The 19,167-nt window shown below is 35.8% G+C and overlaps 2 protein-coding genes across 2 annotated transcripts in view; one reads left to right on the top strand and one right to left on the bottom strand.

Moving 5' to 3' along the window:
* The first annotated feature begins 415 nt into the window (after nucleotides 1-415).
* The window catches only part of LOC135075342 (calmodulin-A-like), an 80,888-nt gene continuing 62,136 nt past the window's right edge, over nucleotides 416-19,167 (top strand). The window contains exons 1-2 of the mRNA XM_063969777.1: nucleotides 416-608; nucleotides 8,830-8,871. Of these exons, the coding sequence (XP_063825847.1) occupies nucleotides 519-608; nucleotides 8,830-8,871 (132 nt within the window). The 5' untranslated portion in view covers nucleotides 416-518. The remainder of the gene's footprint in view (nucleotides 609-8,829; nucleotides 8,872-19,167) is intronic.
* Nucleotides 15,619-19,167, bottom strand: part of LOC135075347 (troponin C-like) — a 30,095-nt gene continuing 26,546 nt past the window's right edge. The window contains exons 5-6 of the mRNA XM_063969782.1: nucleotides 18,021-18,152; nucleotides 15,619-16,241 (exon numbers count right to left, since the gene is read on the bottom strand). Coding sequence (XP_063825852.1) covers nucleotides 16,213-16,241; nucleotides 18,021-18,152 — 161 coding nt within the window. The 3' untranslated portion in view covers nucleotides 15,619-16,212. The remainder of the gene's footprint in view (nucleotides 16,242-18,020; nucleotides 18,153-19,167) is intronic.

Consider the following 19,167-nt stretch of genomic DNA (forward strand, 5'->3'; position numbering starts at 1 on the left):
GTCTGCGATTTTCAATGTAACCAATAGCGAAACGATTCTAAAACCAATTTTATTTTTTGCAGATTTTAGAGAAATAGCGAGTTCAATTAGCAAGTTCAATTAAAGTGATATTGTTGTTCGAATCAATTGTTATATTGAAACAACGAAAACGGCAATAATTTGTTAAGTTTCTTCGCGATATTCAAATAAGTGTTACTCGAGTGTTAGTGCGGAGTAGTTTTAGTGAATAATTCTAAATATTAAAGAAAAGCAATTTTAAGTCAATTCTAAATTTTAAATCTGTGATTTGGTTCAATTGAAAGTTAAAGTCAAGTTTGTGGACTGAATTTTGGGACTCAAGTGTTTTTGGGACTAAAGTGTTTCGGACCTCAAAGTGTTTTGGACCTCAAAGTGTTTCTGGAACTAAAGTGTTTTGGACCTATAAGTGGTTCTGGGACTAACGTGCTTTAGACTCCAGTGAAGTGTTGGGTAGAAAGTGAACAGTGGCATACGAGTCGAGGACGCTTCTCAGCATCAAGATGGCGTTCGCAGCAGCCCGGATGATCCTGAAGGACAAGAGGAGGAAGGCTTCCAAAGAGGACTTCAGGGATACACGGAACAGAAGCAAGGTATTTTTTTCTAATTTATTAACCCAATTATAGCTAATTTGATAATGAATTCGTGGGATTTAAAAGCGATGTTTCTCCCAAACATTTTTTTTTTAACTTTAAAATAAATGTAAAAAGTTGTATCCCATTTGTTAACCGCAGATTTTAATATTTCTATATTTTTAATGTCAAAAGAAAGTTTATTTTTGAGATCAAGAATAAAAATAATTCAAATTTTTAATATCAAAATCCGTCAGCCACAGAATTACTAGTAGAAAATGTTCATCTAAAAAAGCCTATCGTCACATAAAATGTATTAATTTATTTATTAATTAGGTACAGGATAAAATCGTTTGCCAACATCTAGTTATAAATATATTTTTTTAAATGAAAGATGAATGAGCTTGCTTAATAAAATAAATTATGTCTAAATGTACCAGTCATTTCACAAAGAAAACTTAGTTCTGTTATAAATTGAAGTAAGTATTTATGATGCAAATAACACCACATCGTTTTTTAAATCCTCTATTTTAGTAACAATGTGATTCGTGTAGAACAAGCTAGCTGGACAAAAGTCATTGTTGATTTTCTGATTATCGTTTATAAAAAACGATAAACAACATCTTAGACATTAAGGATTCCACAATTTTTTACTTTGTTAATTACCTAGTCGTGAGTAATTAACATGGTAAGTAAGGATATGAGGATAGTGTAATTTTTAATTCCTAATTTTGCTCGACTTTCGACAACACCTGACATTATTTTTTACTATGGTGACCAAATATTTGTGTGATGGATTTTGAAGATAAGGGTAAGTACTTTTTATTTTCTGTACAATAAGGTGCATAATAATGCACATAGTTTTAAAAAGTATGGCGAAATGTTGACCTTTATATTTTTCTCAAAATTTTATGTTTGGAAGACTAGAAGTTGTATGCCCCCACTTGACCCCAGTCTGGAATTTATATATATTGTAGCTGTAACCCTCTAGTATTCAAGTATACCAGTTTCAGTTTGCACACTTTTGCACAACAATTTTATTTTTTCAGATTAATAAAAAATCAAGTTTTTTGATTAATGATTAAAACATTGAAAAAGTGACCAGAATAGCATGATTTTTAATTTATATTCTCAAAATGTGATGTACTGGGATCACGAAAATTCGCTGAGAGAGTTGAAGAATAGCATCAGTCGCATTTCAATTTCATTTCAATGGACGAAATACGGCAAAACAGGGAACGCTTCATGAAAAACAAAACTGAGTGGATTCCCGGAGCCATAGTGTTACATGTTTCTGTTCATAAAGCTCAGTCTTCCACGTCGAAAGATTCTACACCTGGACGACCACTCCAAGAGTTCGACGAGTCCAGCAAAAAGACGAAAAGAAGAAGACTTTTAGACCTCATTTCCTCAAGAAGTACTTGAGAACTGATATTGGCTGCTGAAGCTGCAGCGCAAATGTCTGCTGGCCACAGCAACTTGGCAAGTCATTAATGTTGTCCCAGTCTACCCACTAAATTAAAAAAAACTGAGATTCTTTGTTCCATATAAATCGCAAAAATGTTTATATCGAAAAATTGATTTTCATTAAATTCTCCATAAAAAACGGGAATTTCATACTTTAACACCTAATACATCATAAGACCAATTATTATTATACTGTAAAGTTAGTTTCTTCTTTCCTTTTTAGCCTGTTTCTCTTGATTTTAGGAAATAAATATTTTATTACCAAAAAAAATTTTTTTTTCAAACCTACCTATAATAATTATAATAACAAGCCTAATTAATCTTAAATTGCACAAAAAAGTAAGTAATGCGTGTATTAAACACATTAAAGTAAAAAAATAATATTGTCCAGCTAGCTTGTTCTACTCGAATCACTGTGAAACGGTTTAAATTCATTGAAATAAAATTATTCGCCAGTGAGAGTTGCCCTCGTAATTAAAAAGCCTTCAGAATCCACAATACTTCATTAGAATCGGTCGGAAATTGCTCATTAGGCTGACAGGCGATGGATAAAAAGGCGTCTGTCACACCGAACCGTGCACACGAACTTAGCTCATAAAGTTTAGCCCACTTTTGTTAGCGAGGATTTCGGGTTTACACAGAAAGTCAATATGGCGTCCATATTATTATAGTATCTATTCATAACATTTATTTATCATCAAAAAAGCAAAAGAAATTTAAGAAATGTAAAAACTTTTTACTGTGAACTCTGATTAATTTTAGAGACTAAATTAAATCCTTCTCGTGTGTCTTCTTATCGAAAATCAACATAATTCAGCGGCTTATGCAGACCACTGTTCTCTTACATTTTCTTAGGCTGAGTTGCACCATCTAGCTTTGACCGTAACTTTAACGATAACCGATGTTTTTTGTATGGAGTTTGACAGATTTATGACGTTTGTCAAAGTTAATGTAAGATGGTGCAAACCAGCCTTAAATTTTCTTTTTCATTGCCGTTATCTATCACTGTTATAAAAAAATCTATGTTTTATTTTACGATAATCGCTCGCTTCAGTGTAACGATCAGCGTTCACCAGTCAGTCACGGAGCGCCTTAATGAGTTGCCGTAGAGTGTATTACCGCGCGCTTTGTCTGCCAAACTCCCATTGAAGGCTGGATTAATACGTGATTCTGATCTAATAATCAAGAAGTACGAACGCTCTTTCTTTGAGAACAGTAAACAATAGCAATCAAAGACTTTTTTGTCACGGCTTTTCTCGCTAGAGTTCATATAGGACCCAGAGAAAATTGATCAGAGATAAATTTGTGTAGATATCGTAAAGGTAGCAGGGAAGCGTTGGACGCAGGCCGCTACCAATCGATCAACGTGGAAATCATTAGGGGAGGCCTATGTTCAGCAGTGGACGTCCTATGGCTGAAATGATGATGATGAAATTTGATGAAATCAGGTCAGGTCCAGTTACAGCAAAAGCCTCAAAAATGATTCAATGCTTTTGCCCCTGGCTTAGATCTACAAGTATTACCTGATATCAGTCTTACTGAATTATTTGAATAACATTTTTAATGGTTACTTATTATGTAAACGGGCCGTTCTTTTCATCACAATAGAAATGGCAATTTCCAGTTGAAAGCTTGGTAAAGCTCGCCCTAAGTTCCGCAGAAAACGCCGCGCCGTGGCAATTTATCTTCCTTTATTATTGTCCCTTTGAAGACACGATATTATTGTTTCCCAAATTCCTCTGTAATAGGTGTGTAATGATATTAAATATTAAATTTTCAAAACGGTCACCCATCCAAAATGGGCCAGAGATAAGGCTGTAATATCAACCGCCTCTGTGGTCTAGTGGCAAGACCACCTGTTTCAGACCCATAGATAACGGGTTTAATTCTCTGTAGGGACAAAATATTCTGCTCAGTTTGGTCGGTGGTAGGGCTTGTGCTATATCCGCCTGACTAGCTATCACCATCTTATCTAAGTCTGTCGCATTAACAATAATGTTAACAGCATTGTTGTGTTCCGGCAGTTGAAAGTAGGATAGCCAATTCTTCTGTGGTTGAAGTTCGCTTCCATATTCGGCCTGATCTTTTTCCATCAGGCCAAGAGCTTCCTCGTGGATGAAAAATAAATTCAATATACCTACAACGCTTAGCTCTTAATTTAGGGTGCCACGAAATTTCCCTATGTATGCAGCCCATCTATACAGCTTCAACCAGACAGAGGATTTATTCACGTGGATAGTGATAAATGCACTCGGATTAAAGCACTCATTAAGGCCCTCGTTAGAGTTCAACAGGAATTCACACCCCCTATAAAAGCGTTTACGCGAAAATTATCCTTATTTACTCAGTATAAAGTCGATTTTGTTAACCTAACAATAATCAAGGGAAAATGGGTCTCTTTACAGAGCTGGCTGGAAATTTTTGCTCTGGATTTTACGTTGGAGAAAAGAAAAAATAGTTGAAAGATTGAATGAAGATTTTTCTTGGAATAGGAAGTCTTTTCATACGAAGATTTCTTTTGTTTGATGATTCTTGTAGGACGATGTCATTTTGGAAAACCATTGTCTCTTTAAAAAAAAAAAAGTTTTAATTTAATAATAATGTAATACGAGCATATTCGTCAATGTCCATTTATCTCGACACACATCCTACTACCTATTATAAATGCGAAAGTTTGGATGTCTGGATGTCAGGATGTCTGGATGTTTGTTACTCTTTTATTTAACTTTACAGTATTATTGTTTATAACCCAGAATAACATATAGGCTATAGTTTATGACGATCTGTGACAAACTAAATTTCACGCGGGTGAAATTTTTATTTTTATTTAACCAATAAAAAATGACAAATAATCCATTACACTAATTTTCTTACCAATGTAGGTACTTTAATAAGGTTTTTTGCAACTAAAAGCATATTAAGTCCTTTTCTAAAGTCTTATTCTATCTCTACCAAAATTCATGATAATTATAGTTAATTGTAGGAATAAAAACATTCGGAGCTACTTTCGTATCTAAGTAATACTTGTTTATACTAATCTGTTAACGTGACTTGTGATTTAAAAGCTTATCCCATGATTACATCTATCATTAATACTAAGTACATCCACGACACTAATACACTGTAATTTCGCTGTATTCAGTGCGAGTGTAATTAACTAATTACAGGCCAACATTTATCAATTGTTAATTAATCACCTCGATCTAACCAAACATTATGTATGAAGTAATTTTGAAGTGTAGTTTGTACATAATCGTACTTCAAACACGGGGAATTTAATGATCATTAAAGTTGTTGTCAATAATTATTTACTTGCCTTTTATAAATTACACGAATTTTTTTTAACAAATTTCAACATGAAACGGTGGTTCGGCCTTTCATTAATAAAGTGTGAATTTCGGTCTGTCTAAAAAATTTTCAGTAGTATTTTCGTGAAAAGTTACACAAACATCCATCCAGCTAGCCTCACAAGCTTTCACATTGATAATTTTTAAATGACATTTGAAAAAAAAATTGAAAGTTTTGTATAGTGAAATAAAAGCCTTCAATAAACCAATGCCAAATACCTAATATTGTTTACCTTAGCCAATATTGTTCTTTACCCAGTAAATACACTCGATATCTATGCTCGGTGCTTCGCTACATGGCCACCGGAAGCGGCGGTACTACCGGATATTGCGGCGCCACCGTCGCTGTTTCCTTAATACACTTGGCAATACCGATGACATGAAAATGTTTGCATTCAGAATATTAGAATACAATACTGAAGAATGTTCACGTTTGTAAGAGGAATTTTATTAATGAAAATTAAATAGTGAAATAAGTACATGACAAATAATGGCCGTCAGTGCTGTGTAATAATATAGGGTATCAAATCCAGGATTTAATACTTTGAAATTTTAATTTATTTTATTTTTACTGACCCGCTTACTATCTGTAATCGGCCCTGACCTTCTTTGAAACATATTTTATTCTGTTTCTTATAGTTTCAATTTAGCTTCCTACACACGGTTCGGTTTGGCAAGGAATAAATTACGGTAATATTTTCGTTTTCGGAGTTTTCTTTCCATTGGTTTTCGCTTTTCACGCCTCATAACGTGTAACACAACAATTGTTACACCTTGCGGTTCTAAGAATAAAGCTCAAAATAGAGGCAATTTTTGCGATTATAGGAATTCCTCTGATGTTACGTGACGCGTAGGATTCAATGGTTGTTACAAAAAAGTGAGAATTTTCAGGGTCTGATTTATTAAAACTTACAACGAATGAACCAATTTTAAATTCCATAAGAAAGATAAATAAAACAGCAGTAACTTTAAAAAATATTGAACAAAATGAACAGAATACATATAAAAATGTTAAAACTATTTATTTGTGATGAGTTGGCAACGATATTATCCTGTATTTACTTTATGCATGAAAAAGTATCAATAGTTATGTAATCTGTGGCTGACGTTTTTTTTCCATTGTGATATTGACAACATGAACGACAAAAAATAAAAACCTACTGGAACCAATGCAATTTCGTTTTATTATTACGAATAGAGCAACACAAGTTGTTCACTATTTTATTATTATTACCTTACCTTTTTATAAGGGGACTGTAGCCTACATAAAATATGAATAAATACAGCACGTGCCCGCATATCTAAACGAGAAATTGAGGAGAATACACGGTCCCCTTACAAAAAGAAATTCTTCAAAGATTGGAGGCTTTAAACCGGTTTCGGGCGGATAAAACTGGATTTACTTCGCAAAGATTCTTTATTAGAATTTAATATTATGATATATTGTTTTTCGTGGAAGTTCCTGTCACGTTACTTTGGAGTTATGGGGATAGCTTCCGAACGTTCGAAGGTTTACTTTCTTTATTATTTTCTGTGAAGGAATATCGACTCACGACGTAACCTGCTCGCACCACGATATTACAGATAGCAGCACATCAAGCTAAACCCAAGGCATCTTATGTCATTGTAATAGGTGGTATTTTGCAATAAAAATGTGTTGTTTGATGTGCTGTTGCCTGTACATATTCAATGAGAATTTTGGTGCGAACAGATAATGAGTTGAGGCATCTACACCTTAAATGTTTACGTTTTCTTTCCTAATCTAGCCTGAACTATGCGTCTAAAACAAAATAAAGTTCTTCAGTTTAAGAATATACATTGACAATTTTTACCACAGGTATGAAACTTCTACCATTTACTATCCACTGGAATGACACTTCCCAACTTTGCTATCACCCAAGTTTCTTTCAGGTACGAACGCGACACTAATCACTACAACGACCAAACTACAAACCTTTAACGCTCAATTTGCACACTGACATCAGCTGATTGTGTACTTATATGTTTACGCAAGATGTATTTGTTGTAAATAATTTGGTGTCGCTGAATGTCTTGGCAAATGCTTTAAATGTTCTAAAAGGACTCTTTACATTTTTGAAAAAAAAAAAAAAACAGCAATTTAAGTCCGTTGTTTAATTACATTCAAAGTTTCAAAAGAGAATAATAAGAAAGTACCCGAATGGGAATTGAATTCTATAACTTTAAGTTCACTTAATAACCAGACCTAAATGAAATTTAACAATGGACTCAAGCTGAAGAAGTATGTAAACTTATTCTTGAGAAAAATAGTTATATGTTGTAAAGAGTCACTTGATGTTGGTTGCAAATCTCTATCTGGCTTCTCTCTGGCGATCCTTATGGATACCTGACTCACTGTTTTCGATTTCTATTTATTAACACGATGAATAACTGCTTGCCTTATTATATTATTTGTTCTATGTTTTGGAGCTACACTTGACTAATAAAACCTTAATTTCATTAATGATGATGATTATTAATTATTTGTAAATTGGTGTCATGTCAGATATGACAGGAAGTAGCACTTAATAATGCAGTTTGTGTCCAAAAAGGCAACGAAAAAATTTAACTTCATACTTTTTTACCTGTTCAAATGTAGCTCCAATTTAACTGTGCATTATATTTATACTGTTCTCTGTGTACCCGACCAACAAGATCACTGCACGTACTATCTCCTTCCCTTCTGAGCTCTGTCACGTATTGCACCGACTATTTAGATGGTAAAACGGTCGCAGCCAAGACTTTTCCTTGAAAACTTTTAACGACCTCTGTTTGTGGGTCAGTGAAAAGATTTCAGTGTCCGACTAAAGAGGTCAGTAGCTTTATATCTATTTGAGAACTCTTCTTTAGAATAAAATAACGTTAAGTTGTTCTTACTGCCCATTTCTATCTTCGACGTCAATATCCTAAAAGACATTTGCTAATACTAATGGATTAAATTACTTATAATAAACTTTACGACCAACTAGCTATTAACCTTTTATGCTTCCAATGCATTAAAACTAATTTCTTTGTCTATATCCTTTTTCTCTTATATGTCACTATATTTTCTCCTATGACAGGAACCAACATTGATTTCTAGAGGTTTATCCCACTCTTCTTATTTCACAATTTTTTGTGTTAAGAACAATGATGTCGTCTAAGTAAGTGACTGGAATTCAAATTGAAAGTCAAGTCCCCAATTAAAAAAAAAACCTAGAGGTGCTTTGCTGAATCAAAATGTTACTCAATGTTGTAAAATAAATATTCAAAATAACTGTTTATGTATTTAGATTCTAGTGTCAATGTTGTAATTCTATTTGATGGAAAGACCGTTGTACCTCAAAATAGATAAATGTTAGCATGTGAATCTTCTTGGTCGCCAAAAGCTGTGTGTGCTAGTGTATAGGAATGAATGTTTCTTCTTACAGGCTCGGAGCGCTAGCACCAGTAGCTTTAGGAGCGTAAGCCAGGTAATGGAAGTACGCTTATCACGCCTCTTCATTTACATTGTCTGTTTGATTTGGTTGGTTGTTTTGGTCGGCAATGATTTTTACTTTAACTACAATCACTAGCACTTTATGTGTAAAAACTTGTCTTAACTTAATTATTAATTTATTAAGTTCCAAGACAGAACACAAGAATTTTCAATGGATGATCCAGTCTGAGTAAGCTTATCAGTTTAAATTTTCTATTTACAGAAATAGTGATACAAGTAAGAGTCGACTTTTCAAAACAATATTAAAAAGTCATTGCCAAAATGATTTTTGTCATGACCCATGAGTCATTCGCGTTACTCTTTGTAGTTTGTTTTAGCTGTAGCAGTAGAATCATCATCATCAGGCGTAGAATCGGCGACGGTAAGTGGCGACACACAATCAGACAAAACATCATCTCATCGTAGAAATTCGATAGTTGAAGAACTAATATTCATTTTGGAATAACAGATTTCAAAACAAAACAACATACCTACCTACTCGTAACAAGCTGATTATACAAATAGTTACAAACTGGAAATAGTGCTAAGTACCTAGTCAAAACAATTTAAGTGCACGGTGTTAACGGATTACGTGTACATACATATAATGTGTATATTAACACTTAAATGGTTTTTGGTCGAACCAGTGATTAATTAAAACAGGGTTTCAGAGTTGCAAAAAGCTTTAGATTTTCGTTAACACTTGATTACATTACTATTACAAACTAGACTGAACTCAAAATTGTAGGCATCAATTTTATTTTTTATCAAAATTAATAGCTCTTCAGAACAAAATAGTACCTGATCATTTATTAACGAAAACTTCATTATGTGAGGAGATTTTCAGGACTTTCTTTTTTACCGTAAGTATTGAGTTATTAATTAACAAATTACGTACATTGTAACTATTTTATTTTAGTTTTTATTCCAGAACCTACCTATTACAGGTCTAGTGTCTTCATTAAGAAAAAGTGATAAATCATTCTCCAAAAATGAAATTCGATTCGTTAGCAAATGCAAAACGAACAATCGCTTGTACTTCGAACTCTGCTCGATCCCGAAATTAGGTCACGAGTCCCACCCAGACTAATGAGCAATTGGTGGAGTACGATCCAATAGTGGGACCGTTATGAACAACGATTTAATGGAGCCGTTATGAGCAGCGCCATTGTTACAACGGGAAAGGCTCTTTTATTACAGCATTAGTCTACGGTACTAATAAATATAGAATTATCACTGATGATTGCTAGATTCATAAACTACTTCTACTTACGAGGTTTTCAATTGCTCACACTTATCAACCCGGAAAGGGATCGTAACTGTATCAACTCGAGGCGGTCAGTATTCTTTGTATGAAAGTCCATACTGCAACGCACACTTATCCGCACCGTAACGTAAACACCTTGCCTCACGGTTGACAGCGCTCAAAAGGCGATGACAGCTCGCGAAAGGCGATACGGCGTTGATCCCTTTCCAAGTTGATAAGTCTGCTATGACCTTTAAATAGCGTTAGAGTACTTGTGAATGCAATACCTTTGGTATTATTCTATAATTTGTAGAGCGATATTTTTTATTTTACTTATATTACGTGGTTAAACTAAATAATTCCAGTACAAAAACAAGTTTTGTATAAACTTGCTAAAGCCTGGTCCGCGAGTCGCGACAGCAATATAATTACGCGCGAGCGATAAGGATGGGTATCTTGGGGTCATTGGACAAAATTCTACGTGCTCAAAAACCGGGCTTTAGTTTATTTATTTAAACTTAGCTGAGAGAAATAAGGGAGTAGTAACCGGAGCTCTTTCGAAGCACTGTGTGATTTCCATGCTAAAGTGTAAAAGGCTTAAGCTCCAGCTTAAACTGGGGCTGGCTTAGTTCGATCCTGTGAAATTTATTCGAAGCCTGAACTAAATCCTTTCCGAACACGTGTAGACAAGTGCTCCAGAAACCTAGTTTCACTCTTGTAATCTCATTTCAGTAATCCTGACTAATTCGAGTAATGCGTGAGCTCGGCCTTTATATGACGCGACTTTTTGCAGAAAACAAGCGCGATATTGTATTGTTGTACTGTCGTAGGTACGGTCGCAAATCGTGTAGGTATTTTTAGGTGTTGTCTCAATATGGTGAAATGAATTTGATCAAGATGAGAAGGTGAACGTAAAAATGTTTACTACCAGCTGCTGCTGGTAGTCCGCTTCACAATGGAGGGAAGTCAAACCTTAACTTCGAACTCCTCCTATGTTCTTCTGATTAATTTCGTTGCGGGTCCAATGACAGTTTAACTTTCCCCCGGGATTGCCGGGACACACTTGACCTTCACTGGTTGGGTTTTTATTGGTGGTCAAGCTGTAGATCCTGGCTACACAGGAGTTGCAGTGGTGGGAACGAGAGGTGGGCATAGTCCCGTACCAGCTGATAGAGCGCAAAAAGTTTTACTCTAACGCGCGCTCTTTGATTCTATGTAGCATCAATAAAGTTGTAAATTATTTACCTTTACATCCACGTTATTAGAAACCGAGCTACTTAACATTCGCTGTCTAGTTTTATACTAAACTTCGCGCTTCGTATTGTATAAACGTGCTGCCAACATAAGGATAAGTCTCAAAGTTGTCACCAGTCATTTGTAAACACGTTCACAAATTAGCCGGATTACCCCGATTCGATATCACAAAAGTTTCGGCAAAGCAGAAAGTCTCATATTTCTTTCGAAAACTTTTCTTTTACGCCCAATTTGTCTTGTGCCACGTTAGCAAAGAATTCGCGCCATTTATTTTTCGGGCACGGAAAATGTTGACGTGTTACTATGCAGGTGATATATTTTTACATCAAATAGGTAACCGTTGGCAACACACACGGCCAACGGTGTGTGTTGCCAGTGTTGCCAGTGATGGTGTACGGATCTGAGACGTGGTCGCTTACTATGGGCCTCATAAGAAGGCTCAAGGAGTTTCCCTGCGTGATCGAATCAGAAATGAGGAGATCCGTAGGAGATCAGTGGGCGGGGCACATAGCTCGAAGAGCTGATGGGGGGCAGGAAAGTTCTTGAGTGGCGACCACGAGCTGGAAGACGTAGCGTGGGCAGGCCTCCCACTAGGTGGACCGACGATCTGGTGAAGGTCGCGGGAGGTACCTGGATGCAAGCGGCGCAGGACCGGTCTTTGTGGAAATCCTTGGTCCCAGGCCTTTGTCCAGCAGTGGACGTCTTTCGGCTGAAACGAAGGTAACCGTTATAAGCAGATTGTTTTTTAAAATAAAGTTCACAAGGCCGGCCATACATTTAAATTTAAACAAGACGAAATTTTCTAGTTTTTTTTCTAAATTATTTTAACACATATTTTTAAATTTTTTACACGAATTAGTTTCTAAAACTAGTTAAGCAGGTAGGGGTCTAAAAAATGTGAACATGTTTTATACCTTTGCGCCATGTAATATAAGTTCATGTTCATGTGTGGTTCATTTCAAATGTTTATACACCACAACACTACATGTTATTTTCAGATCACCTCAGAAATGTGAATTTACCCAAACGGCTGAATTCCAGTCTCACATTAAATTTCTCCCAAGCGGCTCTAGCATTTTATTCAGCGGATCCTTTACACTGTTTTCATTTTCTATTTAAATGCATGAAATTCAAGAATCTTCTTGGGGCCTGCGATACATTATACGTAAATTCAAATTCTCTCAAGTATGTGGTTAAGTGAAAAGATGATAGCTTTGGAAAATATTATATGACGCTTGAGCTTTCAAAGAAAGTGATACTTACCTACAGTGATAATAAATATTTAATGTGGTGTAAGAATTTGTACATGCATGAAGTTTTTAAGGTAAATGCATGACTGTATTGTTTTACTTCAGTTACATGTCTTTTAATTTAGAAGTATCTGAATTTGATAAAAAATAAAACATAAGATTGAAAAAAAAAAAACATGTGTATCGAATACATGAATTTTGTAACAAAACCAAATCTCTATAATTTTTTTTAAATCCAGCAATCAAAATATTAGTTATGCCAAAGTAGCCAAAAAATTTGCAACAATATTTTGTAACGAGCTATTTGACGCTGACTGTACTGTGATGAAGTACTTACACAAGGAAAACTAAACGAAATAGCTAGATTTTAGACTAAACTGCTTCGGCAAAAACTTCAATAGATAGTTAAAAAAAAAAAAATAGGTAGTCGTACTGCTTATGTCAATAGCAGTAATTCAGTAAGTGAACACAAAATGACAGTCCAATGAAATAATATTTAATTCAGTGGTGCAATCAGTGATAAGTGTAGGTCTAGGTTCGATTGCTAACGCTGTCATTATAGTAATTTCTTCAATTCATTTTGAACTTTATTATAAGGTTATAAAGAATATATTGGCCCTTTTATAGTAGGTTGATTTGCTGTCGAACGAAGAGGTGCATAGAGGTGTATTATTTCAGGATAATTGAGGTATTATTATTATTGATTGTAGTTATTCAAACACACGAAGAATATAATATTACCTTTGTACCATGTTATTTATTATTGATGACCATTGCTCGGAGTCGTTTCTTTGGATTTTTTAAACATAAAGGTAACAAAATAAAATAAAGGTTAATGAAGCAAAAGCTATTGTCTCTTGTACTAAATTTTCTAAAATCATAAAGTACTTAATATAGAGTTGTAAAATCGATGTTAAGGGAAGTCAAACCACTTAACCTGATGGGATAAATAAACTAAATTAAACAGTGAAACAGGTCATATAAAAATAATAAACTAAAGCGCTACTACTTAATGACGTTAGGTGCTCTTGTAACGTTTTACCTTTTTAATCGACTTCAAAAAGGAAGAGGTTGTCAGTTCAACTGTTTGTTTGTGTTGTTAATTACTATAATATTGCTGTGCCCTATGAATTACCACACTAAAATTATGCACTAGGCACACCTAAGTTTAAACACTGCTATAGATTTATAGGCTACTAGCGGCCGCTCGCGACTTCGTACGCGTGGATCCCGTTTTACCTCCTTAGGAGTGGAGTTTCGTAAAATCCTGTCATGGATGCCTACGTCATAATATCTACCTGCATGTCTTTCAGCCCGATCCGTCCAGTGGTTTGGGCTGTGCGTTGATAGATCACTATGATCTGATCGGTCAGTCACCTTTGAGTTATAATTTAGATAGTAGAAAGTGAGTGTTCATCTTTATGCTACACCTACTACGCCTCGGGCACGCTGTCAAAGTAAGCTCCCCACAAAGACATGTGAACTCCTGTGACGCTGGCACACTTTGTTTGTTCCAGCGTTTCTTCTCAGCACTTGCCATATCGTTTGTCTCGAAGCGCTGGTAGGGCCCAAAAGATAAGGAGACATGTAAAGTGCCCCATAAGGGCTACCTTTTCTTTTTTTAAGTGCCACTTGTGGTCTAAACTGAATAAATATTTTTGATTTTGATATTTTGATTTTTGACACGACACGTGCGAACGTAGAGGCATTCAGGTTTGCGCTACATTTTATACTTATTCTGAGTTGCACCACCTAACTTTAACCGTAACAATAACGACAACTGTTTTTTTTTATTGTTGACAGATTGTTTTATGTTTGTTAAAGTTAAAGTAGGATAGTGTAACCCAGCCTAAGACATTATAAAAAAAGATCCGTAAAGAACCTAAAATATATCGAGCCCAAGGATTAACAATTTATCGAGGTATTGGCTTTTGGCCACGTCCTCACCTGCGTAAATTTCGGTCTACCTCAGCAGAAAAACTTGCTCGCATGTAAGTCTTTCAAAACCAGGATATAATTTCAATACTCAATAATTTATTGCATCCATTTTTACAAATGGTGATATGTTAAGGTTAGATACAATTATTCACCCTATCGGGCACTGCATTTTAGAAGAGAGGAAGATTTTTTTTAATTGTATTCTATCTAATCTTTTAGTGGGTCTTAAAATATCCACTATCTACACCAAATTTCATAAAAAGCGTAAAGGACTGACAGATAAAGTTTCTTTCGCATAACTCAAGCGTAAAAGGTTGTGTAAAATAATAGAATATACATAATTTTCTCCCCACAACCCCGCAGACAAAAATTAATCTCAACAATGTACCACAGTAACATTTCTCTAGCTTACCGCAGCTTACAAAATGGTGTACGTAAACATCATTTCTTTAGACACACAAAGTAGAAGCACATTTGCCTCCAGCCATGGTCTGAAGTGTCCTCTGCGAAAACACCACAAAGCTCCAGGACGGCGCTTTGACGCGTTTGAAGCTTTCCTGTGTTAATTAAGCTCTAGTTTTGTCGTGCTTGTACGAGTGGTTGGACTTTCGCAAGTTTCTCTAAGTTAAGTTTATTTTTATGAGTATTCCCTGTTTTGCTGATACAAAACGATGTAAGAAACTTTATGTTTATATACCGTATAATATGTTCTAAATAGTTTATACTTACGCGTGGTCAATAAACAAATAAGAAGTAATTCATAGACTTTTTATGCTATAGGTATTCTAAGTTTCCACATACTCGGTATCAATAGTTAAACTAGGCGTTTTCAGTTAAGAGAGCTTAACTTGTCAACCAAGAATGCAAACTAGTCTAGAACATTTAAGATATCATTAATTTAATATCATCATTTTTCCCTAAGAAACTAGTACTTAAGGAAAAGCCAAAATGTTACCCTAATTTTTCGCAAGAAAAGCGAACAATGACTAATAATCTGTCACATCAATAAAAAACGTCTTCCATCACGAAGGTAGCGAAATAAAAATATGCGGCATAAAATAAAAATATCTGTTTATTATAGTGACTAGAGTATCTTTACGTTTAGGTGTTATTTATCACCAACGATCGGGGTTATTGCGTAAATACATCATTCATCGCAATTGCAATCGCTTTGAACTTAAATGGCATTACTGAACTGTCTTTGATAGCGATTTTATTTTGAAAGCAATTGATTTTGAATGATATAATATAATATCTTTATTAGTTGCATCGTTCAATTTATTCATTTTTTATGTCAATTTAGTGAATGAAGAATAATACAAAAACTATTATTTCTGTTACCGCATCATAAAATTCGTATTGCTTGTTATAAATAAAAAAAAAATATGTCTAAAAAAAGTCTTAAAAAAAGCCTAAAAGTTTTTTTTTGGGAAACTAGCCTATTATGAAGCATGCCGAATTCACACACATTTTGTAAATAATTGTAGTTACAAAGTTAAGGATAATTTATTCTATCAAAAACAGATGTAATGTGCAAGATTAAGCTTCGGCACCATTTAAAAGTCGCTATTGCCATTATAATCGCTATCCATTTGAAAGCGATTGCGATGGATGTGTAAATTAGACGGTGAGGGCGCCACCGCTCCAGTTAATCGCCAGTCATCATCTCCATGAACTCTGGAACGAGAAGGTTCATTTATTATTACCCGAGCTAAATTCTGGGGAAACTGGAATTATTATTACAGATTTTAATTTCGGAAACAGTATTTTATGGATTAAGGTCTTGAGTATTTTGATTGGAATTCTAATCATTAATTTTTAAGGAGACAGTGACAGTTTTCTTCTGTAATCAATCAGAAATAGACTCAATTTGTCTTGTGCTTTAATCAGATAATGGACTGAATGAGCTACAGTGTCAGGTGGTTATTTTAGCTACGATGATGTAGTAAAGTCTGGACTGGACTGGAAAGAGTTATAATTAAGGCTGTAAGCAAAACAACTAGGCTTTTCTCACTCACTCTGAAACCTACCATCAATGTCTACAAATAGAGTCCCAGATTAGTTAGTATCAATCTCTGAAGACATCTCGTCAAACTGGTCTGAAGTCATCTAGTAGTTCCAACACTACAATGATGCAGTGGTTCTGCAATGAGATTGAATTTGTTGGCTGCATACCACTGAATCTATTTTTTCACCAAATCCAAGGTATGTACCATCAAAGTCTACAGTCCCAGAATCATCAGTGTTGATGTCAGCGATCATTTCGTTAAGATGTTCTGGAGTCAGCTGGTCGTCCAGCGCTGCGAGGATCTAGCAGAGTCTAGCCATTGGCCTATTATCTGTTGCCTCAGCAACAAGCCACTGGGCTTACTTGCTGACAGTTAGGTCTACCATCAAAGTCTACAATCCCAGAGTCGTCAGTATCGATCTCAGCGATCATTTCGTTGAGCTGGTCCGGAGTCAGCTGGTCGTCCAGCGCTGCGAGGATCTAGCAGTCTTGCAGGTCATAAATCCGTTGCCTATAAGTAATTTTGGCCATTGATCTTACTGGGTAAGTCCAGGGTACCAACCAACAAAGTCCACAGTCCCAGAGTCGTCAGTATTGATCTCAGCGATCATTTCGTTGAGCTGGTCCGGAGTTAACTTATCATCGCTGCGAGTATCTAGCAGTCTACCAATTGACATGAATCCATTGCCTCTAAATAATTTGGCCACTGGCCCCATTATGGGTACATACAAGCAAAGTCGATCTCAGCAATGCTCCATTGAGATGGGTAGCTGACAGCTGCTATAAGCATTTTGACAATAGAATAGTTTTACTATGAAGTCCAAGGTACATACCATCAAAGTCTACAGTCCCAGAGTCGTCAGTATCAATCTCGGCGATCATTTCATGGAGCTGGTCTGGAGTCAGCGACTTAGTCCTTCCAGCATGAGTATAGCAGAGTTTAGTCCGCTGCTTCTAAGCTATTTAGCCACTGACCTTACTGGGTAAGTCTAGGGTACCTACCATCAAAGTCCACAGTCCCAGCCCAGAGTCATCAGTTTCAATCTCGGTGATCATCTCATTGAGCTGGTCCGGAGTCATCTGATCATCGCTGCGAGTATCTAGCAAAGTCTACCAATTGACATGAATCCATTGCCTCTAAATAATTTGGCCACTGGCCCCATTATGGGTACATACCAGCAAAGTCGATCTCAGCAATGTTCCATTGAGATGGGTAGCTAACAGCTGCTGTAAGCATTTTGATAATAGAATAGTTTTACTATGAAGTTCAAGGTACATACCATCAAAGTCCACAGTCCCAGAGTCGTCAGAATCGATCTTATCGATCATTTCGTTGAGCTGATCCGAAGTCAGTTGATCTATCCAGCACAGTTATGGTAGTTGGGATAAATGGAGTGTCTGTAAGTAGCTATTGGGTTTTTTGGCTTTCTCCAGTCCAGGTTACCTACCATCAAAGTCCACAGTCCCAGAGTCGTCAGTATCGATCTCAGCGATCATTTCGTTGAGCTGGTCCGGAGTCAGCTGGTCGTCCAGTGCCGCGAGGATCTCGCGCAGGCTGGATGTGGGTATGTAGCCGTTTCCTGGGAATAAATGTTTTTATTTACATAACTTTTTGGGAGCCTACTGCTTTATCACATACTCTTCTTCTTCTATCATGTAGAGTTACTCTCCTGCAGACTGTTAACATGAAGTGTGAGGAGATCGAAATGAGCATTGAGTTTGTGTTTCGTTTTAACATTTTGACAGTCGTATAGAGGATTAGTAAACTAATTTTAATCGATATACGAGTAACTTAGTAGACGATAACCTGATAACTGTAGTAGTTATAATCGAATTAATTGTCTTGGTTGCTTGTACTTCTTACACGGCAATAAGCTTTCAAACGCATGAATAAAATAACAATACATTACGATTATTTCACGACAAACCCAACTCTATTTCATTAAAACTTCCCTTTCATCCAAAAATCTTCAGCACCAAGTAACAGCAAAACGATTCCAACCCCTCAATCCCAAGGAGAAAGCAAGGTCAAAACTATGTATTTAGTACAATCCTTGTTTACGGACCCACTAGACCAGTAGCTCCACAAACAGCAGGTGAGAACCCCGCAAATAATCTACGGCAAATAGTTGCTTAGGAAGCTTCGCTAGATTGGCAACAGTTTCTTATGCCCGTATTCACAAACGATGCTTGCTTATGTGAAGCAGCAAATCGAACGCACAGCCTTGAATAGGGCTCTGTGATTGGTTCGTGTGTCACCATGTGCGACGTGCGTCCACGCGCACTGTTAGACCTCATAGTAATGTTTGCGAATACGGGCGTTAGACGGCTACTACAGTTAATGTAGTAAGTAGATAAGTGTATTAATATTTAGGAAACTTCCTTTGTAAAATGATAATAAATGAAAAAAATTCTGCTCAGTAAGACCAAACAGTTCCACAAAAGCTGAAGAACTAGGTTGAAAGAACAAATCAAAACCGTAGTGACAAATTGAATCGCTTTAGCGACCAAAAATTGAAAATAAAGATACCTCTTACCATCTGAAGCACGGATTTATACAATGTACTTAACTATTTCGTTAGTTTTTTTTAACTT

Source organism: Ostrinia nubilalis, chromosome 10 (genome assembly GCF_963855985.1).
Source record: "Ostrinia nubilalis chromosome 10, ilOstNubi1.1, whole genome shotgun sequence".
Lineage (NCBI taxonomy): Eukaryota > Metazoa > Arthropoda > Insecta > Lepidoptera > Crambidae > Ostrinia > Ostrinia nubilalis.